The 24,981-nt window shown below is 51.8% G+C and overlaps 1 protein-coding gene and 3 pseudogenes across 2 annotated transcripts; all 4 read right to left on the bottom strand.

Moving 5' to 3' along the window:
* Window positions 1-1,476: 1,476 nt before the first annotated feature.
* Window positions 1,477-5,184, bottom strand: LOC121077695 (annotated as a pseudogene).
* On the bottom strand, window positions 1,477-16,699 carry LOC121077691 (annotated as a pseudogene).
* LOC121077694 lies at window positions 9,633-12,365 on the bottom strand (annotated as a pseudogene).
* LOC121077685 (protocadherin beta-4-like) lies at window positions 13,966-24,891 on the bottom strand. 2 transcript variants are annotated; one of them, XR_005824259.1, is made up of 2 exons: window positions 21,917-24,554; window positions 13,966-14,057 (listed from the first exon to the last, which is right to left on the bottom strand). XR_005824259.1 is itself a non-coding variant. In XM_040573094.1 (1 exon), exon 1 carries the CDS (start codon window positions 24,859-24,861, stop codon window positions 22,021-22,023), a length of 2,841 nt encoding a protein of 946 aa, XP_040429028.1. In that variant the 5' UTR covers window positions 24,862-24,891; the 3' UTR covers window positions 21,491-22,020. The 2 variants fall into 2 exon arrangements, 1 of the variants encoding a protein (XP_040429028.1); XM_040573094.1 differs by lacking the exon at window positions 13,966-14,057 and having other exon boundaries at window positions 21,491-24,891.
* Window positions 24,892-24,981: the final 90 nt, after the last annotated feature.

Below are 24,981 nucleotides of genomic sequence, written 5' to 3'. Positions count from 1 at the left end.
TGCACATTATTTCTGTCCCCTGGAGATGACAGCACTCAGTCCAAGTACCTCTCTTGCTGGCCAAGCTGGAGGAACACACATCACAAGCACACACTGGGCCCATGCATCTCAGACACAGAGATCGAGGACCCAGCTAAGAAAGAGAGCAGCATTTGTGCTGCTTTGAAACACAGGACTCACACCATCCTTTCCCTGCTGACATAGGGGCATGGTTAAAGTGCATTACATGAGCGTGACTTGCTTTGCTTTTAAGGCAGGATGGCCAAGCGGCAGTGCCATGAGAATGATCTTTGTCTGCCCAATCTCAGCCTTGTGTTACATCCCAGAAAAAGGACAGGATGAGGTCCACATCATTCCCTAACAAGCAGGACAAATAATTTAAGGAGCCAAAGAATTTAAGGAGCCACAGTACTTAACAAACCAACATAAAGAACCAAACCCTACTAATGAGGGACTTCAGAAAAGACCCCGACTGAGCTGAAGCATATCATTTCCTGAAGGGGGGAGACCTTTGTTTCTTTCATTTTATGTAAATTTTTTATAAATTTTGGATGGGTGAAGGAAAACTACATCTGATGTAGGGTTAGGGGGTCATTTACAAGGCCAATTACAAGTGCAAATTTAGTCTCAAGGAAACAAAGCTAAGTGTCATGAGCTAGATCCCTTCCAGCTCTAAAACACTAGACAGAGTCTGGCCTCACCTGTGGTGAACGGAGGGGAAAGAGGACTTCCCTTTGTGTTGCTTGAGATATTTCCTTGACCTGCTCACGATATTCGTCCGATGCAAGCTGAAATACCATTAGCCTTAAATATGGCCAGGCCATGCTGCTGGCTCAGGGTTAACTGGGTATCCAATGGGACCCTCAGGGCCTTTTCCAGCGGGCTGCTTTCCTGAAAAATAGCATTGTTCGTCCACAACTGAAGGACATTCCACCTCTCCTTGTGGAATTCTGTGAGGGTCCAGACAGCCCATTTCTCCAGGTTCTCCAGGTCATTTCGATGACAGCAACACCATCTGCTCTAGCCAACACTCCCCTCCCCAGCACTCACCTCTGTCTTATGGCACCTGCCGACTTACAGGGGGTACACTCTGTCCCATCATCGAAATTATTTATAAGGACATTGAACAGGAATGCAATCAGTATTGACCCATGATGTACACCAGCGTTCCTGGTTCCTGGCATTCAACAGGACTTTGTGCCACTGATCACCACCCTTCTGGGTCCAGCTGCTCTGCCACTTCTTATGCTTAGTGCTTACAAGGGCCCACAAGAGGCCTCCCAGAAAATTCCCGCTACCCACTCTTTTCCTCCAGGCACTAGCTGCCACATCTCCAGGTAGAGAACACGTGCCACCAAAACAATACCTCAATCCAGAAACCAAATTAAAAAAAAAAACAAAACACCCAGACTTCGGAAAAAACCTGGATCCTTTACAGAGCTTTCCTGCAAAGAACACTACTATAAAGACTCTCTCCACAACAGCATCATTTTTATTACCAGAATGGCACTCAGGCATTCATTTCATTTCATTTCACTTTTACAGACAAAGGTATACCAGCTTAAAAATGATACAGTGTATAATGCAACACAACAGAACATGAGGGTGTTCAAGGATCCAGTCCCATAACACCTTCTTTCCAACAACCCATTGCTATAGGTTGGGTGTCAGTCCTTCTTAAGGGGAATTGGTAAGACAATGTTTAAACACATAGCCAGATGAGAAAGGGAAAAAAAGGAAAATGTAAGTATTCTAACAAAAACCTGGAAAACCATACCATGATAGCTCTCAACTCTCATTGAGGAACACCAGCAAGCAGGAATGAAAACAATGACACCAAACTGGATTCTACTTTTAGTCTATCTTGGTTCTACATGTAGACAAAGGTCCTCTGAGGCAATGTGTCGACTCAACTTTCAATCCACCCAACATATGATCACAGTCAAAGCTCTGTATACTTAGAGTCTGTGCTAGAATCTTTAGTGCTGCTATAGTTTTGAGTCAATCCCAAGCAGATGGACCACTGCAAAGTCTGGCTCTCCACATTTTTGCTGTGTCCTGGAGAAGATGAGACGGTGGAACTCAGTACAAAACATGCTTCTTGCCAACGGAGGTGGAAGAAAATGCAGTGCAAAAACACATGGTGCTCACATGTCTCACACAGAGAGATCCAGGACTCAGCAAAGAAAGAGAGGAGCACTTGCAACTGCAGGGAAACACAGGAATAATGCCATTCATATCCTGAAGGGAAGGGAGGAGGTTTATAGAGCCTTGTCTTCTGCCTAACCTCAACACTGTGTTACAGCACAGAATAGGACAGGGTGAGACATAAGGTCTTTTCTAATGACAAGCATTTAGACAAGGAGCCTGGATTAAAACTTCCTCTTGAAAACTGCAGAAAAGCCAATATAAGAACTGAAATATACCATTGCCTGAAGGAGAAAGACACTGGTTTATTTAATTTTCTTAATTATTCTTTATTTATGGAGGAAGTGAAGAAAAGCCGACATCTGACTTCATGTTAGAAGGTTATTCATGTGGCCAATTGTAAGATCAGACTCTGTTCCAGGAAACAAGACTGAGTGTCATGAGCCAGATCCCTTCCAGCTCCAAGGCATGAAGCCTTTCACTGCTTGGACTAGGCCTAGTTAAAGGGAAGCCCATTAAAGTGTCCAACAGATGATGGACCAGAGATGTCCAGGGCTCCATCCCCCATGGAGTTAGGGACTGGTGGGAAATCCTCTGTGTCATCAACACCCCTGCCTGTGCCAGAGTGCTGTGGTGGCAGGCTGGGGAGGATGGGCTTCAGGAACTTGAACTCGCTGTTGCCCGAGCCCGTGGTGAGGTTGATCTCGTAGCAATAGGTGTGGGGCAGGGTCCCAGCAGCAGCCCCATCAGCCAGACTGCCTCTGCAAGTTGCCTGTGCCATACAGCACGTGCCCTCCTTTCAGCTCCTTTCTCTTGCTCACCTTGCAAGCAACAAAGGCTGCGACAGATGTGAGGAAGAGGAGGGAGACAAGACCAGTGAAATGATTAATAGATTGTCAGGGAGCTGTCTTCATCCTGCACAGCCACCTCCTGCTGTGGCAAGTGTCCTGTGAGAGGCCGTTGAGGAGGAGTATGCTCAGTGCTGCAGTGGCCGACAGTGGTGGCCTCCCATTGTCACGCACCAGCACTTCAAGCTTCTGCTTCATGGCATCCCTTTCTGTCACTGGCCTTCTCAGCCGCACCTCCCCATTTTGGGTACCCACAGCAAACAGCCCAGGGTCTGTGGCCCTTAGAAGATGGAAGGAAAGCCACGAGTTCTGACCAGAGTCGGCATCAACGGCCACCACTTTGGTGACCAGGTCCCCCACCTCGGACGAGGCTGGCACAGCTCACTGGATGGCGGGCTGCTGTCCTGTGTAGGGTGCAACACCAGTGGGGCATTGTCATTCTCGTCCACCACGAGGAGGCGGACAGTGACGTTGGTGCTGAGGGGAGGGGACCCCGCATCGGTGGGCACTCACCAGCACCTCAAGCTGCCTCACCTGCTCATAGTCCAGTGGACGCAGCACAAACACATGTCCGTTCTCTGAGTTCACGGAGATGCAGGAGCAGGGGTCCCGCTCTGCAGGGTGCACAGGCCTCAGGGAATAGATCACCTTGGCATGGGTCCTGTGTCTGAGTCCACTGCACTGACAGCCCCAACAAGCACTGCAGGGACTTGTTCTCATGCACATACATGGTGTATGATGTCTGGTTGAAGACAGGGGCATTGTCATTGACATCAGAGATGTCCACTGTGAAGGTCTGGGTGGTGGTGAGGGGAGGAGACCCTGCGTCTGCCACTCTGACGACCAGAAGGTACTGAGCTGTCTCCTCACGGTCCAATGTGCTCACAGTCACTAGCTCATAGTAATTTATAGGCTGGCCTCAGGGAGAAGGAGAGCTGGTCTTCAAGGGCACAGGTGATCTCCCCATTCACACCAGAATCCCGGTCTCTCACAGCAAATACAGCTACCAGTGTCCCCAGGCAGTGTGTTCTCAGGAGGGGGCTGCTGAAGGAACTGACCATAAGCTCTGGTGCATTGTCGTTCACATCCATCACCTCCACCACTACATTGCACATGCCTGAGAGGCCTCCACCATCAGTTGCCAGCACCTGAGCTCATGTTTCTGTGTGGTCCTCAAAATCCAGGGGCTTTGTAACTCGAATTTCACCATTCATGGTGTCAATTGTGAAAGCCAAGTGGCTCGCACTGACTGCTTGGCTGAACCTATAGGAGATGTCACCATTCAGCTCCCCACGTCTGCATCTGTGGCTACAACTCTGAGAACCACAGAGCCCGCTGGGGCACTTTCCAAAACCTGACCAACATACACGTCCTGAGTAAAGATGGGAGCGTTGTCATTTACATCCAGAACTACAATGTGGATTTGGGTGCTCCCGCTCCTAGGTGGAGAGCCACCGTCTGTAGCAATGAGACTGAAAAGCAACTCTGGCTGCTCCTCTCTGTCTAGAGGCTTTTCCAAAACCAATTCTATGAACTTATTTCTTGGGTGCTTAAAAGAAACACTGAAGTACTCGTTCTCGGGAGCGATGCTGTAAGCCTGGATGCTGTTGCTGCCAACGTCCAGGTCCTGAGCCGCCTCCACAGGGAATCGCGAGCCAGGGTCGCCCCTTTCCGGGATCTGAAAAGTGACTCGTTCCTCGGGAAAGACCGGCGAGTGGTCGTTGACGTCCTCCACGGCCACCTCGACCCGAAAGAACTGCAGCGGGTTTTCGAGCAGGAGCTCGAAGGCGAGCGTGCAGGTAAGCGAGCGGCCGCACATCTCCTCGCGATCGAGCCGCTCCGCCAGGACGAGGCGGCCGGTGGCGCGCTCTAAGCGAAAGTGCTGCCGGCCGGCCGGTGAGGCAATGCGTGCCCTGCGAGCCGAGAGCTGCGCCGGGTCAGCCCCGCGTCCTCCGCCACGTTGGCCACCACGGAGCCGCTCTCCCCCTCCTCGGCTACGGAGTAGCGGATGGGCTCGCAGCGAACGCGCGGCACGCACAGCAAAGCACACACACAAAGCACTTGCCTTGCAGACGCCATGGCGGGGCGGCGGACACCCTCCGTCTGCCGCAGTCCTCCGCGGGAAGCGGCGCCCGGCAGCAGCGCGGCGGGAAGCGGCGGGCGCCCTCCCTCGCGGCCTCCCTCTCTCCCTCTCACCGAAGGCGGCTGGCGGCCCGCAGCGCGGCCGTCCGGGACCGCCAGCGGATGCTGCGGAGGACGGCGCGGAGGACCGCTCGCCGCCGCCTCCCGGCTGCGCTGCGCCGCCCTGCGCTGGGCTCGGCCGCCTCCCCGCCCGCAGCCGCTCGCCGCCGCCTTGGCCAGGAGCACCACCCTGCGGCCCGCGGCGGGACTGCTCCGGGACGGGACGCGCTCCTGGCCGCCGTCTCTCAGCCTTTGCCAAACGCCGCGTGCTCACAGAGCTTGCCTGCAAACAACATCGCTACATGGACTCTCTCAACAGCAGCAGCCTTTTTATGGCAGGAATCGCGCTCGGGTGTTCTTTCCAGGTCACCTTTACAGGAAAGCTCGTCCTGCTTGGCGTTGATGCGGCTTATGACTGCAGTGCAAAGCAGCGTGAGCTTTTCCAAATGCTCAGTGCCATACCATTGTTGTTCCAACAACCTGTTCAACTTTTCTTCTTCCTGTGGTGACAGTCCTTCTTCAGGGGAATAGGTAGCACAGTGCTCAAACACAGCTCTTACAGGAAAAGAGAAAGGGAAAAAGGAGAATGAGAGCTTTCTAAAACCGTGAAACCATGAAAAAATCATTTCAGGACTGCACTCTCGTCTCATGGAGAAGCTCGAGCAAATGGGAAGGAAAGCGATGTGATGAAAATGGGAGACCTGTTTTTAACTTTGTCTTGGGACAGAGTCGTCCATTTACCTTAGAATCCAGGCAAACTAATGGTCACACAGCGTTAGTTACCGCCTATCTCAGATTCATGATTGCTCCTAGAGTTTTGAGTCAATCTCCAGGAGACAGCCAACCCTCCTTTTCTAAACTACAGGGATCACTGGTTGTTCACATTTTTTCTGTCCCCTGGAGATGACAGCACTCAGTCTAAGCACCTCTCTGCTGGCTAGGCTGGAGGAACACACATCACAAGCACACACTGGGCTCACGCATCTCTGACAGAGGAATCCAGGACCCAGCCAAGAAGAGAGCAGCACTTGTGCTGCATTGAAACACAGGACTCACACCATCCTTTCCCTGCTGACATAGGGGCATGGTTAAAGTGCATTACATGAGCGTGACTTGCTTTGCTTTTAAGGCAGGATGGCCAAGCGGCATTGCCATGAGAATGATCTTTGTCTGCCCAATCTCACCCTGTGTTACATCCCAGAAAAAGACAGGGTGAGGTCAACAGCGTTCCCTAACAAGCAGGACAAAGAATTTAAGGAACCAATGTATTTAGCAAGACAAAGACTTAACCAATTTAAAGAGCCAAACCCTACTAATGAAGCACTTCAGAAAGATACTGTCGAGGATGAAACATATCATTGCCTGAAGGAAGAAGACTTAGTTTCTTTCTTTTATTTTATTTGTGTCATATTATTTATTTTTGAGGAGTAGAGAAAAGATACAGTGACTTAGTGTTAGAGGGTCATTTGCAAGGCCAATTACAAGTACAAATTTCTCTCCAGGAAAAACAAACAAACAAACAAACAAAAAAAACACCTAAGTGTCATGAGCTAGATCCCTTCCAGCTCTAAAACACTAGACAGGGTTTGGCCTCACCAGTGGTAACAGAGGAGAAGGATGACTTCCCCTGACCAGCACATGATACTCCGTTGACTTGCTCACAATACTCTGCTGATGCACCTGAGACATCATTAGCCTTCTTTATGGCAAGGGCATGCTGCTGGCTCAGGTTTAACTTGGTGTCCAATGGGACCCCCAGCGCCTTTTCCACCAGGCTGCTTTCCTGGAACATGGCACTGTTCATCCCAAGTGAAGGACTTTCCATTGCTCCTTGTGGAATTCCATGAGGGTCCTATCAGTCCATTTCTCCAGTTTCTCCAGGTCCTTTCAATGACAGCAACACCATCTGCTGTAGCCAACACTCCCCTCCCCCACCCCCACACCATGTTTACAGCACCTGCCAACTTACACGGGATAAATTCTGTCCCATCAGTGTTATTTATAAGGACATTAAAAGGAATGCAATCAGTAGTGACCCATGGGGTACACCAAGAGTTCCTGGCATCCAAACGGATTTTGTGCCACTGATCACCACCCTTCGGGGCCCAGCTGCTCAGCCATTTCTTATGCTTAAGGCCCCACAGGAGACCTTCCAGCAAATCCCTGGTACCCACTCTCTTCCTTCAGGCACTAGCCACCACACCTCCAGGTAGAAGACACATGCACCATAACAATACCTCAATTAAAGAACACCCCCAAAATAAATAAATAATTCCCAGTTGTAGAAAAAAAAAGAAAAGGATCCTTTACAGAGCTTCCTGCAAAGAACATTACTACAAAAACTTTTTTCTACAACAGCATCATTTTATTGCCAGTATTTCGCAAAGAGCAACCCCAGCTCACAAAAAAACTTCAGAAAGACAATATAAGAGCTTAAACATATAATTCCTGAAGGACAGAGACTTTAGTTTCTTTCATTTCAGTTATTTCTTTATTATTTGGAGGGGAGGAGAAAATTACATTTTCCTTAGTGTTAGAGGGTCATATGTGAGTGCAGTTACAAGTGTACATTGACTCTGCAGGAGACAAAGGTAAGTGTCATGAGTTACATCCCTTCCAGCTCTAAAATACTAGATAGGGTTTGGCCTCACCATCTGTGAACAGAGGGGAAGGAAGACTTCCTTCACCTGCTCAAGATACTCCCTTGACCAGCTCACGATACTCTGCTGATACAACCTAAGACAACCGTTAGCCTTCTTTATGGCAAGGACACGCTGCTGGCTCAGGTTCACTTGCCTCCGAGGACCTCCTACGTCTTTTATACAAGGCTGCCTTCTGGAACATGGGATTGTTCCTCCCAAGAGAAGGACTTTGCACCTCTCCTTGTGGAATTCCATGAGGCTCCTGTCAGCCCTTTTCTCCTGTTCTTTCAATGACAGCAGCACCCCCTGCTGTAGCCAACACTGACACCTCCACAACCACTCCCATTTTATAGCACCTGCCAACTTACAAGGGGTTACACTCGTCCCATCATTGGGATTATTTATAAGGACGGTAAACAGGAATGCAACCAGTATTGACCCATGATGTACACCAAGATTTCCAGGCATCCCAACCAGAATTTGTGCCACTGATCACCACCCTTCGGGCCAAGCTGCTCCACCACTTCTTATGCTCAGTGCTCACAAGACCAACAAAGGCATTCTAGCAAATCCCTGGTACCCACTCTTTCCCTCCAGGCACCAGCGGCCACCATCTCGTGGTAACGGATATGTGCCCCTATTACAAACCTCAGTCAGGAACCATATAATAATAAACCCCTCCCAGACTTTGGAAACTAAAAAATGGGTGCTTTACAGAGCTTTCCTAGAAAGAATATTACTACAAAGATTCTCTCCACAACAGCACACCTTTTTATTGCCAGAATGGCACTCAGGGCATTCATTTCATTTCACTTTACATACAAGGGTATACCAGCTTAAAAATGATATGGTGTGTAATGCCGCACAACATAACAGAGGGTGTTTAAATATCCAGTCCAATAACAACTTCTTCCAACAACCCATGTTACAGGAGTGGGTGTCAGTCCTTCTTAAGGGGATCGTAAGACAATGCTGTAAACATATAGCCAAGGAGAAAAGAGAAAAAGGAAAATTTAAGCATTCTAACAAAAATCTGGAAAACCCTACTACGATAGCTCTCAAATCTCGTTGAGGAACACCATCAAGCAGGAAATGAAACAATGACACCAACTGGATTCTACTTTTAAAATCTACTTGGTTCCACTTGTAGACAAAGGTCCTCTGAGGCAACATGTAGACTTGAAGTTCAATCCACCAAACCACAATGATCACGGTCAAAGCCCTGTATAATTAGAGTCTATACCGGAATCTTCAGTGCTGTTATAGTTTTGAGTCAATCCCACGCAGATGGACCACTGCAAAGTCTGGCTCTCCACATTTTTGCTGTGTCCTGGAGAAGATGAGATGGTGGAACTCAGTACAAAACAGCTTCTTGCCAACTGAGGTGGAAGAAAATGCAGTGCAAAAACACATGGTGCTCCATGTCCTCACACAGAGAGATCCAGGACTCAGCAAAGAAAGAGAGCAGCACTTGCATCGCAAGTGAAACACAGGGCTAATGCCTTTCTTCCCTGCAGACAAGGGAGGAGGGCTATACTGCACTCTCATCTGCCCAACCTTAACACTGTGTTTCAGCACACAATAAGGGTGATTGTCAAGGTTTTTCCGAATGTCAAGCATTTACACAGGGAGTCAGGATCACTCATGAAGCACTCTGGAGAACTCAATATCAGAGCTGAAACACATCATTGCCATGAGGAGAAAGGCCTTAGTTCTCTTATTTTTTTTATTTCTAATCTTTTTAGAGGATGAAGAAAACCACACATCTGACTCAGTGTTAGAGGGTCACATGTGAAGCCAATTATAAGGCAGATTTAATCTCCAGGAAACAAGACTGAATATCATTAGCCAGATCCCTTCCAGCTCCAAGGCATGAAGCCTTTCACTGCATGGACTCAGACCTACTTAAAGGGAAGCCCATTAAAGTGTCCAACAGATGGTGGACCAGAGATGTCCAGGGCTGCATCCCCCATGGAGTTAGGGACTGGTGGGAAATCCTCTGTGTCATCAACACCCTGCCTGTGCCAGAGTGCTGTGGTGGCAGGCTGGGGGGATGGGCTTCAGGAACTTGAACTCGCTGTTGCCCGAGCCCGTGGTGAGGTTGATCTCGTAGCAATAGGTGGGGGGCAGGGTCCCAGCAGCAGCCCCATCAGCCAGACTGCTCTGCAAGTTGCCTGTGCCATACAGCACGCGCCCTCCTTTCAGCTCCTTTCTCTTGCACACCTTGCAAGCAACAAAGGCTGCGACAGATGTGAGGAAGAGGAGGGAGACAAAGACCAGTGAAATGATTAAATAGATTGTCAGGGAGCTGTCTTCATCCTGCACAGACACCTCCTGCTGTGGCAGGTGTTCCTGTGAGAGGCCGTTGAGGAGGAGTATGCTCAGTGCTGCAGTGGCCGACAGTGGTGGCCTCCCATTGTCACGCACCAGCACCAAGCTTCTGCTTCACGGCATCCCTCTCTGTCACTGGCCTCCTCAGCCGTACCTCCCCATTTTGGGTGCCCACTGCAAACAGCCCGGGGTCTGTGGCCCTTAGAAGATGGAAGGAAAGCCATGAGTTCTGACCAGAGTCGGCATCAACGGCCACCACTTGGTGACCAGGTCTCCCACCTCGGACGAGGCTGGCACCAGCTCACTGGATGGCGGGCTGCTGTCCTGTGCAGGGTGCAACACCAGTGGGGCATTGTCGTTCTCGTCCACCACGAGGAGGCGGACGGTGACGTTGGTGCTGAGGGGAGGGGACCCCGCATCGGTGGCACCACCAGCACCTCAAGCTGCCTCACCTGCTCATAGTCCAGTGGACGCAGCACAAATACATGTCCATTCTCTGAGTTCACGGAGATGCAGGAGCAGGGGTCCCGCTCTGCAGGGTGCACAGGCCTCAGGGAATAGATCACCTTGGCATTGGGTCCTGCGTCTGAGTCCACTGCACTGACAGCCCCAACAAGCACTGCAGGGACATTGTTCTCATGCACATACATGGTGTATGATGTCTGGTTGAAGACAGGGCATTGTCATTGACATCAGAGATGTCCACTGTGAAGGTCTGGGTAGTGGTGAGAGCAGGAGACCCCGCGTCTGCCGCTAAGATGACTACAAGGTACTGAGCTGTCTCCTCACGGTCCAATGTGCTCACGGTCACTAGCTCATAGTAATTCTTATAGGCTGGCCTCAGGGAGAGGAGCTGGTCTTCAAGGGCACAGGTGATCTCCCCATTCACACCAGAATCCTGGTCTCTCACAGCAAAGAGGGCAACCACTGTCCCAGGCTCTGCATTCTCAGGGACCGGGCTGCTGAAGGAACTGACCACTAGCTCCGGTGCATTGTCATTCACATCCACCACCTCCACCAACACCTTGCAGAGTGCCGAGAGGCCCCCACCATCAGTTGCCCGCCACTGAGTTCATACTTCTGTGTGGCCTCGAAGTCCAGGGACTTTGCGACTCGAATTTCACCACTCTTGGTGTCAATTGTGAATGTGGACTGGATGTCCCCCAGAACATTGCTGAACCTGTAGGAGATGTCACCATTCAGTCCCACATCTGGATCGGTTGCAGCAACGCTGAGAATCACAGAACCTGTTGGGGCATTTTCTAAAATACATCCAATGTAATGCTTCTGTGTGAAGGTAGGAGCATTATCATTTACATCTAGAACTATGATATGAATTTGGGTGGTCCCGCTCCTAGGGGAGAGCCACCGTCTGTAGCAATGAGACTGAAAAGCAACTCTGGCTGCTCCTCTCTGTCTAGTGTTTGATCTAAGACTAAGTCGACATACTTGTCATCGTCACTGTGAGTCCCGAAAGAAACACTGAAGTACTCATTCTCGGGAGCGATGCTGTAAGCCTGGATGCTGTTGCTGCCAACGTCCAGGTCCTGAGCCGCCTCCACAGGGAATCGCGAGCCAGGGTCGCTGGTTTCCAGGATCTGAAAAGTGACTCGTTCCTCGGGAAAGACCGGCGAGTGGTCGTTGACGTCCTCCACGGCCACCTCGACCCGAAAGAACTGCAGCGGGTTTTCGAGCAGGAGCTCGAAGGCGAGCGTGCAGGTAAGCGAGCGGCCGCACATCTCCTCGCGATCGAGCCGCTCCGCCAGGACGAGGCGGCCGGTGGCGCGCTCTAAGCGAAAGTGCTGCCGGCCGGCCGGTGAGGCAATGCGTGCCCGGCGAGCCGAGAGCTGCGCCGGGGTCAGCCCCGCGTCCTCCGCCACGTTGGCCACCACGGAGCCGCTCTCCCCCTCCTCGGCTACGGAGTAGCGGATGGGCTCGCAGCGAACGCGCGGCACGCACAGCAAAGCACACACACAAAGCACTTGCCTTGCAGACGCCATGGCGGGGCGGCGGACACCCTCCGTCTGCCGCAGTCCTCCGCGGGAAGCGGCGCCCGGCAGCAGCGCGGCGGGAAGCGGCGGGCGCCCTCCTCGCGGCCTCCCTCTCTCCCTCTCGCCGAGGCCGGCTGGCGGCCCGCAGCGCGGCCGTCCGGGACCGCCAGCGGATGCTGCGGAGGACGGCGCGGAGGACCGCTCGCCGCCGCCTCCCGGCTGCGCTGCGCGCCCTGCGCTGGGCTCGGCCGCCTCCCCGCCCGCAGCCGCTCGCCGCCGCCTTGGCCAGGAGCACCACCCTGCGGCCCGCGGCGGGACTGCTCCGGGACGGGACGCGCTCCTGGCCGCCGTCTCAGCCTTTGCCAAACGCCGGCGTGCTCACAGAGCTTGCCTGCAAACAACATCGCTACAAGGACTCTCCCAACAGCAGCAGCCTTTTTATGGCAGGAATCGCGCTCGGGTGTTCTTTCCAGGTCACCTTTACAGGAAAGCGCGTCCTGCTTGGCGGTGACGCGGCTTATGACTGCTGCGTAAAGCAGTGTGAGCTTTTCCCAATGTTCAGTGCCATACCACCGTCGTTCCAACAACTTGTTCACCTGTTCTTCTGCCTGTGGTGACAGTCCTTCTTCAGGGGAATACAATGCTCCAACACAGGTCATACAGGAAAAGAGAAAGGGAAAAAGGAGAATGAGAGCTTTCTAAAACTGTGAAACCATGAAAAAATCATGTCATGACTGCACTCATCTCATAGAGAAGCTAGAGCAAGTGGGACGGAAAGCGATGGGACAAAACTGGGAGACCATATTTAAGTTTCTCTAGGGACAGAGTCGTATTTACCTTAGAATCCAGACAAACAGAAGTTCACAGTGCTTTATAGCTACAGTCTCTCTCCAAAGACTCTCTCCAAAAGACTCTCTCCAAAACAGCATCCTTTTTATTGCCAGAATGGCACTTGGACATTCATTTCATTTCACTTTTACAGACAAGGGTATCTTGGATTAAAAAGGATACAGTTTAAGTATCAGTTTAAGTATACAGGTGTTTAAGTATCCAGTCCCATAACACCTTCTTTCCAACAACCCATTGTTATAGGTTGGGTGTCAGTCCTTCTTAAGGGGAATTGGTAAGACAATGCTTAAACATACAACCAAAGGAGAAGGAGAAAAAAAGGAAAATTTTAGCATTCTAACAAAAACATGTAAAATCATAGCATGATAGAACTTCACTGCAGTTGAGGAACCCTGGCGAATAGGAATGAACGCAATGACACCAAACTGGATTCTACTTTTAAAGTCATTCTTGGCTCTACCAGTAGACAAAGTCCTCTGAGGTGATGTGTCGACTTGTCTTTCATGCCGGAATCGTTAGTGCACCAGTACTTTTGGGTCAATCCCAAGCAGATGAACCACTGCAAAGTCTGGCTCTGCACATTTTTGCTGTGCCGTGGTTAAGATGACACAGCAGAACTCAGTACAAAACATGCTTCTTGCCAACCGAGGTGGAAGAAAATGCAGTGCAAAAACATGGTGATCACACGTCTCACACAGAGAGATCCAGGACTCAGCAAACAAGAGAGTAGCACTTGCACTGCAGTGAAACACAGGGCTAACACCTTCCTTAATTTGCAGACAAGAAGAAGGGCTATACTGCACTGTCTTCTGCCCAACCATTGTGTTTCATCACAGAGTAAGATAGGGTGACTGTCAAGGTTTTTCCTAATAACAAGCACTTAGCCAGGGAGCCTGGATCACACGTTAAACATGAAGCAGTTTGGAAAAGCCAATATCAGAGCTGAAACATATCATTGCCTGAGGAGAAATGCCTTAGCTTTCTTATATTTTTTTCATTTCTAATCTTTTTAGACGGGTGAAGAATAACATACATCTGTCTTAGTGCTGAAGTGTCAGTTGTAAAGCCTATAACAAATGAAGATTTATTTCCAGGAAACAAGACTGAATATCATTAGCCAGATCCCTTCCAGCTCCAAGGCATGAAGCCTTTCACTGCATGGACTCAGACCTACTTAAAGGGAAGCCCATTAAAGTGTCCAACAGATGGTGGACCAGAGATGTCCAGGGCTCCATCCCCCATGGAGTTAGGGACTGGTGGGAAATCCTCTGTGTCATCAACACCCCTGCCTGTGCCAGAGTGCTGTGGTGGCAGGCTGGGAGGATGGGCTTCAGGAACTTGAACTCGCTGTTGCCCGAGCCCGTGGTGAGGTTGATCTCGTAGCAATAGGTGTGGGGCAGGGTCCCAGCAGCAGCCCCATCAGCCAGACTGCTCTGCAAGTTGCCTGTGCCATACAGCATGTGCCCTCCTTTCAGCTCCTTTCTCTTGCTCACCTTGCAGCAACAAAGGCGCGACAGATGTGAGGAAGAGGATGGAGACAAAGACCAGTGAAATGATTAATAGATTGTCAGGGAGCTGTCTTCATCCTGCACAGCACACCTCCTGCTGTGGCAGGTGTTCCTGTGAGAGGCCGTTGAGGAGGAGTATGCTCAGTGCTGCAGTGGCCGACAGTGGTGGCCTCCCATTGTCACGCACCAGCACTTCAAGCTTCTGCTTCACGGCATCCCTTTCTGTCACTGGCCTCCTCAGCCGTACCTCCCCTTTGGGTACCCACTGCAAACAGCCCAGGGTCTGTGGCCCTTAGAAGGTGGAAGGAAAGCCACGAGTTCTGACCAGAGTCGGCATCAATGGCCACCACTTTGGTGACCAGGTCCCCACACCTCGGACGAGGCTGGCACAGCTCACTGGATGGCGGGCTGCTGTCCTGCGCAGGGTGCAACACCAGTGGGGCATTGTCATTCCGTCCACCACGAGGAGGCGGACGGTGACGTTGGTGCTGAGGGGAGGGGACCCCGCATCGGTGGCACTCACCAGCACCTCAAGCTGCCTCACCTGCTCATAGTCCAGTGGACGCAGCACAAATACATGTCCGTTCTCTGAGTTCACGGAGATGCAGGAGCAGGGGTCCGCTCTGCAGGGTGCACAGGCCTCAGGGAATAGATCACCTTGGCATTGGGTCCTGCGTCTGAGTCCACTGCACTGACAGCCCCAACAAGCACTGCAGGGACATTGTTCTCATGCACATACATGGTGTATGATGTCTGGTTGAAAACAGGGGCATTGTCATTGACATCGGAGATGTCCACTGTGAAGGTCTGGGTAGTGGTGAGAGAGGAGACCCTGCGTCTGCCGCTAAGATGACTACAATGTATTGAGCTGTCTCCTCCCGATCCAATGTGCTCACGGTCACCAGCTCATAGTAATTTTTATAGGCTGGCCTCAGGGAGAAGGTGAGCTGGTCTTCAAGGGCACAGGTGATCTCCCCATTCACACCAGAATCCCGGTCCCTGACAGCAAAGAGGGCGACCACTGTCCCAGGCAGTGTGTTCTCAGGGAGGGGCTGCTGAAGAAAACTGACCACCAGCTCCGGCGCCTTGTCGTTCACATCCACCACCTCCACCATCACATTGCACATGCCTGAGAGGCCCCCACCATCAGTTGCACGGCACACTGAGCTCATATTTCTGTGCATCTTCGAAATCCATGGGCTTTGTGACTCGGATTTCACCACTCATGCTGTCAATGGTGAATGGCAAGTGGCTCTCACCCACCAATTGGCTGAACCTGTAGGAGATGTCACCATTCAGGTCTCACATCCGGATCGGTAGCTGTGACACTGAGAACCACAGAGCCCATTGGGGCATTTTCCAAAACCCGACCAATGTAAGCTTCTGTGTGAAGGTAGGAGCATTATCATTTACATCTAGAACTACAACGTGTATTTGGGTGGTCCCGCTCCTAGGTGGAAAGCCACCGTCTGTAGCAATGAGACTGAAAAGCAACTCTGGCTGCTCCTCTCTGTCTAGAGGATTTTCCAATAACAATTCTATATACTGTTACCCTCAACATGACTCTCAGAGGAGACACTGAAGTACTCGTTCTCGGGAGCGATGCTGTAAGCCTGGATGCTGTTGCTGCCAACGTCCAGGTCCTGAGCCGCCTCCACGGGGAATCGCGAGCCAGGGTCGCTGGTTTCCAGGATCTGAAAAGTGACTCGTTCCTCGGGAAAGACCGGCGAGTGGTCGTTGACGTCCTCCACGGCCACCTCGACCCGAAAGAACTGCAGCGGGTTTTCGAGCAGGAGCTCGAAGGCGAGCGTGCAGGTAAGCGAGCGGCCGCACATCTCCTCGCGATCGAGCCGCTCCGCCAGGACGAGGCGGCCGGTGGCGCGCTCTAAGCGAAAGTGCTGCCGGCCGGCCGGTGAGGCAATGCGTGCCCTGCGAGCCGAGAGCTGCGCCGGGGTCAGCCCCGCGTCCTCCGCCACGTTGGCCACCACGGAGCCGCTCTCCCCCTCCTCGGCTACGGAGTAGCGGATGGGCTCGCAGCGAACGCGCGGCACGCACAGCAAAGCACACACACAAAGCACTTGCCTTGCAGACGCCATGGCGGGGCGGCGGACACCCTCCGTCTGCCGCAGTCCTCCGCGGGAAGCGGCGCCCGGCAGCAGCGCGGCGGGAAGCGGCGGGCGCCCTCCCTCGCGGCCTCCCTCTCTCCCTCTCACCGAAGGCGGCTGGCGGCCCGCAGCGCGGCCGTCCGGGACCGCCAGCGGATGCTGCGGAGGACGGCGCGGAGGACCGCTCGCCGCCGCCTCCGGCTGCGCTGCGCCGCCCTGCGCTGGGCTCGGCCGCCTCCCCGCCCGCAGCCGCTCGCCGCCGCCTTGGCCAGGAGCACCACCCTGCGGCCCGCGGCGGGACTGCTCCGGAACGGGACGCGCTCCTGGCCGCCGTCTCTCAGCCTTTGCCAAACGCCGGCGTGCTCACAGAGCTTGCCTGCAAACAACATCGCTACAAGGACTCTCCCAACAGCAGCAGCCTTTTTATTGTGGCAGGAATCGCGCTCGGGTGTTCTTTCCAGGTCACCTTTACAGGAAAGCGCGTCCTGCTTGGCGGTTATGCGGCTTATGACTGCAGTGCAAAGCAGCGTGAGCTTTTCCAAATGTTCAGTGCCATACCACCAATGTTCTAACAACCCGTTCTTCTTCCTGTGGTGACAGTCCTTCTTCAGGGGAATAGGTAACACAATGCTCCAACACAGGTCATACAGGAAAAGAGAAAGGGGAAAAGGAGAATGAAAGCTTTCTAAAACCATGGAATTAAACCCACGAAAAATCATGTCATGACTGCACCCTAGTCTCATGGAAAATCCACAGGAAGTGGGAAGGAAAATGGTGGGATAAAACTGGTTGACTGTATTTAAGTTTGTCTAGGGACAGAGTCGTCATTCATTTACCTTAGAATCCAGACAAACAGAAGTTCACAGTGCTTTATAGCTACAGTCGATCCCAGCATCATTAGTGCGTCTAGAGCTTTGAGGCAATCTCCAGGAGACAGCCAACCCTCCTTTTCTAAACTACAGGGATCACTGGTTGTGCACGTTTTTTTCTGTCCCCTGGAGATGACAGCACTCAGTCTAAGCACCTCTCTTGCTGGCTAAGCTGGAGGAACACACATCACAAATGCATACAGGGCCCATGCATCTCAGACACGGAGATCGAGGACCCAGCTAAGAAAGAGAGCAGCACTTGTGCTGCATTGACACACAGGACTCACACCACCCTTTCCCTGCTGACATGGGAACATGGTTAAAGTGTATTTATTACATGAGCGCGACTTGCTTTGCTTTTAAGGAAGGATGGCCAAGCGGCATTGGCGTGAAAATGATCTTTGTCTGCCCAATCTCACCCTTGTGTTACATCCCAGAAAAAGACAGGGTGGGGTCCTCAGTGCTCCCTAACAAGCAGGACAATGAATTTAAGGAGCCAAAGAATTTAACGAGACAAAGAACTTAACGAGCCAATATAAAGAGCCAAACCCTACTAATGAAGCACTTCAGAAAAGATACTGTCCGAGATGAAACAAATTGCCTGAAGGAAAGAAACTTTAGTTTCTTGCTTTTTATTTTATTTGTTTTATTGTATTTTTCCTTTGAGGAGTGAAGAAAAACATACGTCTGACTTCCTATTAGAGGGTCATTTGCGAGGCCAATTACAAGCAGGACAAAGAATTTAAGGAGCCAAAGAATTTAACGAGACAAAGAACTTAACGAGCCAATTTGAAGAGCCCAATTCTACGCACTTCAGAAAAGACCCCACCTGAGGTGAAATATCATTGCGTGAAGGATGGAGATTTTAGTTTCTTTCAATTTATTTATTTATTTAATTATTTTGGAGGGGTGGAGGAAAACATATATCTGACATTTTTAGAGGGTTATTTGCAAGGCCAATTACAAGTGCAGGTTTCGTCTCCAGGAAACAAGGGTAAGGGTGGTGAGCTAGATCCCTTCCAGCTCTAAAACACTAGACAGGGCCTGGCCTCACCAGTGGTGAACAGAGGGAAGTACGACTTCCCTGGGACTGCTCGAGATATTCCCTTGACCTGTTCAAGATACTCTGCTGATTCAACCATCATTAGCCTTCTTTATGGCAAGGGCATGCTGCTGGCACATTTGCAACTTTGTATCCACTGGGACCCCCAGAGCCTTTTCCACCAGGCTGCTTTCCTTGAACACGGGATTGTTCCTCCCCAAGTGAAAGACTTTGTACCTCTCCTTGTGGAAATCCATGAGGGTCCTGTCAGCCCATTTCTCCAGGTTCTCCTGGTCCTTTTGATGACAGCAATGCCTTCGGCTGTAGTCAACACTTCTCTACCCCAGCCACACTCCCGTTCTACAGAACCTGCTGACTTACGGGAGTACACTTTGTCCCATCATCAGATTATTTATAAGGACGTTCATCACAGAATCATAGAATATCCCAAGGGGGAAGAAACCCATATGGATCATGGAGTCCAACTCCTGGCTCCACACAGGTCTAATCCAAAATTCAGACCATGTGACTAAGAGCACAGCCCAAATGCTTCTTAAACTCCAACTGGTTTGATGCCGTCACTACATCCCTGGGGAACCTGTTCCAGCACACAACAACCCTCTCTGAAGCACCTCTTCTTGATATCCAGCCTGAACCTCCCCTGCCACAGCTTGACACCATTCCCTTGGGTCCTATCACTGGTCACTAAAGAGAATAGATCAGCGCCTGCCCCTTCACTCCCCCTCGTGAGGAAGCTGTAGACCGCAATGAGGTCTCCCCTAAGCCTCTACTGTTCCAGGCTGAACAGGCCAAGTGACCTCAACCGCTCTTCGTACCTCTTCTCCTCTAGGCCCTTCACCATCTTAGTAGCCCTTCTCTGGACACTCTCCAATAGTTTCACATGCTTTTTGGAATGCAGTGCTCAGAACTGCACACAGTACTCAAGGTGAGGCCACACCAACACAGAGTAGAACGGGACAATCACTTTCCTTGACCAACAAGCAATGCCATGCTTGATGCATCCCAGGATACGGTTGGCCCTCCTGGCCGCCAGGGCACACTGCTGGCTCATATTCAGCTTGCTATCAACCAAAACCCCAGATCCCTCTCTGCAGGGCTGCTCTCCAGTGTCTCGTCACCCAGCCTGTACGCATAGACAGGGTTGCCCCTTCCCAGATGCAGGATCCAGCACTTGCTCTTGTTAAACTTCATGTGGTTGGTGATTGCCCAGCTCTCCAATGTGTCCAGATCTCTCTGCAAGGCCTTTCCACCCTCAACAGAGGCAACAACTCCTCCCAGTTTAGTATCATTAGCAAATTTGCTCAAAACACCTTCTAGTCCTCCATCCAAATCGTTTATTAAAACATTGAAGAGAACTGGCACTAAAATGGACCCTTGGGGGACCCCACTGGTGACCGGCCACTGGCCTGATGCAGCCCCATTTACCACAACCCTTTGAGCTCTACCCATCAGATAATTATTCACTCATCATATGATGTTTTTGTCCAGCTGTATGCTGGACATTTTGTCCAGTAGGATCCTAAGGGAAACTGTGTCAAAAGCTTTACTGAAATCCAGAAAGATTACATCAGCTGGTTTCCCTTGATCAACTAGATGGGTGATCTTATAATAAAAGGAAATCAAATTTGTTAAACAGGACCTACCCCTCGTGAACCCATGTTGGCTGGGACCAATGACTACACTGTCCCCCAGGTGTGATTCAATAACTCCCAGGATAATCTCCATAATTTTACCAGGCGCTGACGTGAGACTAACAGGCCTGTAGTTTCCAGGTTCTTCTTTCTTGCCCTTCTTGAAAAATGGTACATTTGCCAGCTTCCAGTCAACTGGGACCTCTCCAGATTCCCAAGAACATTGAAAAATAGTTGAGAGAAGTCCCACGATGATGTCAGTCAGTTCTCTGAGCACCCTGAGACGAATCCCATCCAAACCCATGGACTTGTACGAATCCAGGTGGAGCAGAAAATCCTGCACACATTAAACAATGCAACCAGTATTGATCAATGGGGTATGACAAGACTCCCTGGAATCCAACAGGACTTTGCGCCATTGACCACCACTCTTCTGGGCCCAGCTGTTCAGCCACTTATGCTCAGTGCTCACAGGACCCATAAGAGGCCTTCTAGCAAATCCCTGGTACCCTCCCTTTTCCTTCAGGCACTAGAGGTCACTTCTCCAGGTGGAGGAGACATGCCCTCAAAACAATACTTCCATCATCGAACCAAGTAAAAATATATAAAATAAATAAAATAGTACCCAGACTTTGGAGAAACCCTGGATCCTTTACAGAGCTTTCCTGCAAAGAACACTACTATAAAGATGCTCTCCACAACAGCATCCTTTTTATTGCCAGAATGGCACTCAGGCATTCATTTCATTTCACTTTTACAGACAAGGGTATACCAGCTTAAAAATGATACAGTGTATAATGCAGCACAACAGAACACGAGGGTGTTTATGTATCCAGTCCCATATCACCTTCTTTCCAACAACCCATTGTTATAGGTTGGGTGTCAGCCCTTCTTAAGGGGAATTGGTAAGACAATGTTTAAATAGGCAGCCAAAGGAGAAAGGGAAAAAAGGAAAATTTAAGCATTCTAACAAAAATCTGGAGAACCATACCATGATAGCACTTCACTGCAATTGAGGAACGGCGGTAAGCAAGACTGAAAACAATGATACAAAAAAGGATATTCCTTTTTAAAGTCTATCTTTGTTCTGCCTTGTAGACAAAGGTCCTATGAGGCAATGTGTCAAGATGCCTTGCAATCCACCCAAACACAACTATCATGGTCAAAGCTCTGTATAATTAGTGTCTATGTTGGAGTCATTAGTCCTGCTATAGTTTTGAGTCAATCCAAGCAGATGGACCACTGCAAAGTCTGGCACTGTGCGTTTTTACTGTGTCCTGGAGGGGATGAGACAGCGGAACTCAGTACAAAACTTGGTTCATGCCAATCGAGGTGGAAGACCACACATGGTACTAACATGTCTCACACAGAGAGATCCAGGACTCAGCAAAGAAAGAGAGCAGCACTTGCATCGCAGTGAAACACAGGGCTAATGCCTTTCTTCCCTGCAGACAAGGGAGGAGGGCTATACTGCACTCTCATCTGCCCAACCTCAACATTGTGTTTCAGCACAGAATAAAACAGGGTGACAGTTAAGGTTTTTCCTAATGACAAGCATTTAGCCAGGGAGTCTGGATCAAACCTTACTCATGAAGCACTTTGGAGATATCAATATTAGATCTGAAACACATCATTGCACGAGGAGAAAGGCCTTAGTTCTCTTACATTTTTTTTTTTAATTTCTAATCCTTTTAGAGAGGATAAAGAAAAACACACATCTGACCCAGTGTTAGAGGGTCACTTGTGAAGCCAATTACAAATGCAGATTTAATCTCCAGGAAACAAGACTGAATATCATAAGCCAGATCCCTTCCAGCTCCAAGGCATGAAGCCTTTCACTGCATGGACTCAGACCTACTTAAAGGGAAGCCCATTAAAGTGTCCAACAGATGGTGGACCAGAGATGTCCAGGGCTGCATCCCCCATGGAGTTAGGGACTGGTGGGAAATCCTCTGTGTCATCAACACCCCTGCCTGTGCCAGAGTGCTGTGGTGGCAGGCTGGGGAGGATGGGCTTCAGGAACTTGAACTCGCTGTTGCCCGAGCCCGTGGTGAGGTTGATCTCGTAGCAATAGGTGCGGGGCAGGGTCCCAGCAGCAGCCCCATCAGCCAGACTGCTCTGCAAGTTGCCTGTGCCATACAGCACGTGCCCTCCTTTCAGCTCCTTTCTCTTGCACACCTTGCAAGCAACAAAGGCTGCGACAGATGTGAGGAAGAGGAGGGAGACAAAGACCAGTGAAATGATTAAATAGATTGTCAGGGAGCTGTCTTCATCCTGCACAGCCACCTCCTGCTGTGGCAGGTGTTCCTGTGAGAGGCCGTTGAGGAGGAGTATGCTCAGTGCTGCAGTGGCCGACAGTGGTGGCCTCCCATTGTCACGCACCAGCACTTCAAGCTTCTGCTTCATGGCATCCCTTTCTGTCACTGGCCTCCTCAGCCGTACCTCCCCATTTTGGGTACCCACAGCAAACAGCCCGGGGTCTGTGGCCCTTAGAAGATGGAAGGAAAGCCACGAGTTCTGACCAGAGTCGGCATCAACGGCCACCACTTTGGTGACCAGGTCCCCCACCTCGGACGAGGCTGGCACCAGCTCACTGGATGGCGGGCTGCTGTCCTGTGCAGGGTGCAACACCAGTGGGGCATTGTCGTTCTCGTCCACCACGAGGAGGCGGACGGTGACGTTGGTGCTGAGGGGAGGGGACCCCGCATCGGTGGCACTCACCAGCACCTCAAGCTGCCTCACCTGCTCATAGTCCAGTGGACGCAGCACAAATACATGTCCGTTCTCTGAGTTCACGGAGATGCAGGAGCAGGGGTCCCGCTCTGCAGGGTGCACAGGCCTCAGGGAATAGATCACCTTGGCATTGGGTCCTGCGTCTGAGTCCACTGCACTGACAGCCCCAACAAGCACTGCAGGGACATTGTTCTCTCTCACATACATGGTGTATGATGTCTGGTTGAAGACAGGGGCATTGTCATTGACATCAGAGATGTCCACCGTGAAGGTCTGGGTAGTGGTGAGGGAAGGAGACCCTGCGTCTGCCGCTGTGACAACCACAAGGTACAGAGCTATCTCTTCCCTGTCCAATGTGCTCACAGTCACCAGCTCATAGTAATTCTTATAGGCTGGCCTTAGGGAGAAGGAGAGCTGGTCTTCAAGGGCACAGGTGATCTCCCCATTCACACCAGAATCCTGGTCTCTCACAGCAAAGAGGGCAACCACTGTCCCAGGCAGTGTGTTCTCAGGGAGGGGACTGCTGAAGAAACTGACCACCAGCTCCGGCGCATTGTCGTTCACATCCATCACCTCCACCAACACCTTGCAGAGTGCCGAGAGGCCCCCACCATCAGTTGCACGCACACTGAGCTCATACTTCTGTGTGGCCTCAAAATCCAGGGGCTTTGCGACTCCGATTTCACCACTCATGCTGTCAATTGTGAATGTGGACTGGATGTCCCCCAGAACACTGCTGAACCTGTAGGAGATGTCACCATTAAGCCCCATGTCTTGGTCAGTGGCTACAACTCTGAGAACCACAGAGCCCACTGGGGCACTTTCCAAAACCTGACCAACATACACGTCCTGAGTAAAGATGGGAGCATTGTCATTTACATCCAGAACTACAATGTGGATTTGGGTGCTCCCGCTCCTAGGTGGAGAGCCACCGTCTGTAGCAATGAGACTGAAAAGCAACTCTGGCTGCTCCTCTCTGTCTAGAGGCTTTTCCAATACAAGTTCGACGTGCATGTCAACCTCACTCCGTTTCCGAATAGAAACACTGAAGTACTCGTTCTCGGGAGCGATGCTGTAAGCCTGGATGCTGTTGCTGCCAACGTCCAGGTCCTGAGCCGCCTCCACGGGGAATCGCGAGCCAGGGTCGCTGGTTTCCAGGATCTGAAAAGTGACTCGTTCCTCGGGAAAGACCGGCGAGTGGTCGTTGACGTCCTCCACGGCCACCTCGACCCGAAAGAACTGCAGCGGGTTTTCGAGCAGGAGCTCGAAGGCGAGCGTGCAGGTAAGCGAGCGGCCGCACATCTCCTCGCGATCGAGCCGCTCCGCCAGGACGAGGCGGCCGGTGGCGCGCTCTAAGCGAAAGTGCTGCCGGCCGGCCGGTGAGGCAATGCGTGCCCTGCGAGCCGAGAGCTGCGCCGGGGTCAGCCCCGCGTCCTCCGCCACGTTGGCCGCCACGGAGCCGCTCTCCCCCTCCTCGGCTACGGAGTAGCGGATGGGCTCGCAGCGAACGCGCGGCACGCACAGCAAAGCACACACACAAAGCACTTGCCTTGCAGACGCCATGGCGGGGCGGCGGACACCCTCCGTCTGCCGCAGTCCTCCGCGGGAAGCGGCGCCCGGCAGCAGCGCGGCGGGAAGCGGCGGGCGTCCTCCCTCGCGGCCTCCCTCTCTCCCTCTCACCGAAGGCGGCTGGCGGCCCGCAGCGCGGCCGTCCGGGACCGCCAGCGGATGCTGCGGAGGACGGCGCGGAGGACCGCTCGCCGCCGCCTCCCGGCTGCGCTGCGCCGCCCTGCGCTGGGCTCGGCCGCCTCCCCGCCCGCAGCCGCTCGCCGCCGCCTTGGCCAGGAGCACCACCCTGCGGCCCGCGGCGGGACTGCTCCGGAACGGGACGCGCTCCTGGCCGCCGTCTCTCAGCCTTTGCCAAACGCCGGCGTGCTCACAGAGCTTGCCTGCAAACAACATCGCTACAAGGACTCTCCCAACAGCAGCAGCCTTTTTATTATGGCAGGAATCGCGCTCGGGTATTCTTTCCAGGTCACCTTTACAGGAAAGCGCGTCCTGCTTGGTGTTGATGCGGGTTAT

Source organism: Cygnus olor, chromosome 14, assembly GCF_009769625.2.
Source record: "Cygnus olor isolate bCygOlo1 chromosome 14, bCygOlo1.pri.v2, whole genome shotgun sequence".
Taxonomy (NCBI): domain Eukaryota; kingdom Metazoa; phylum Chordata; class Aves; order Anseriformes; family Anatidae; genus Cygnus; species Cygnus olor.
Note: the sequence above shows the minus strand (reverse complement) of the source record. Positions and strands in the feature narration are given on the sequence as shown.

Bases quoted from the DNA above. Each gene is read 5' to 3' on its own strand.
- LOC121077685 (XM_040573094.1), bottom strand. From the start codon at position 24,861: ATGTTGTTTGCAGGCAAGCTCTGTGAGCACGCCGGCGTTTGGCAAAGG.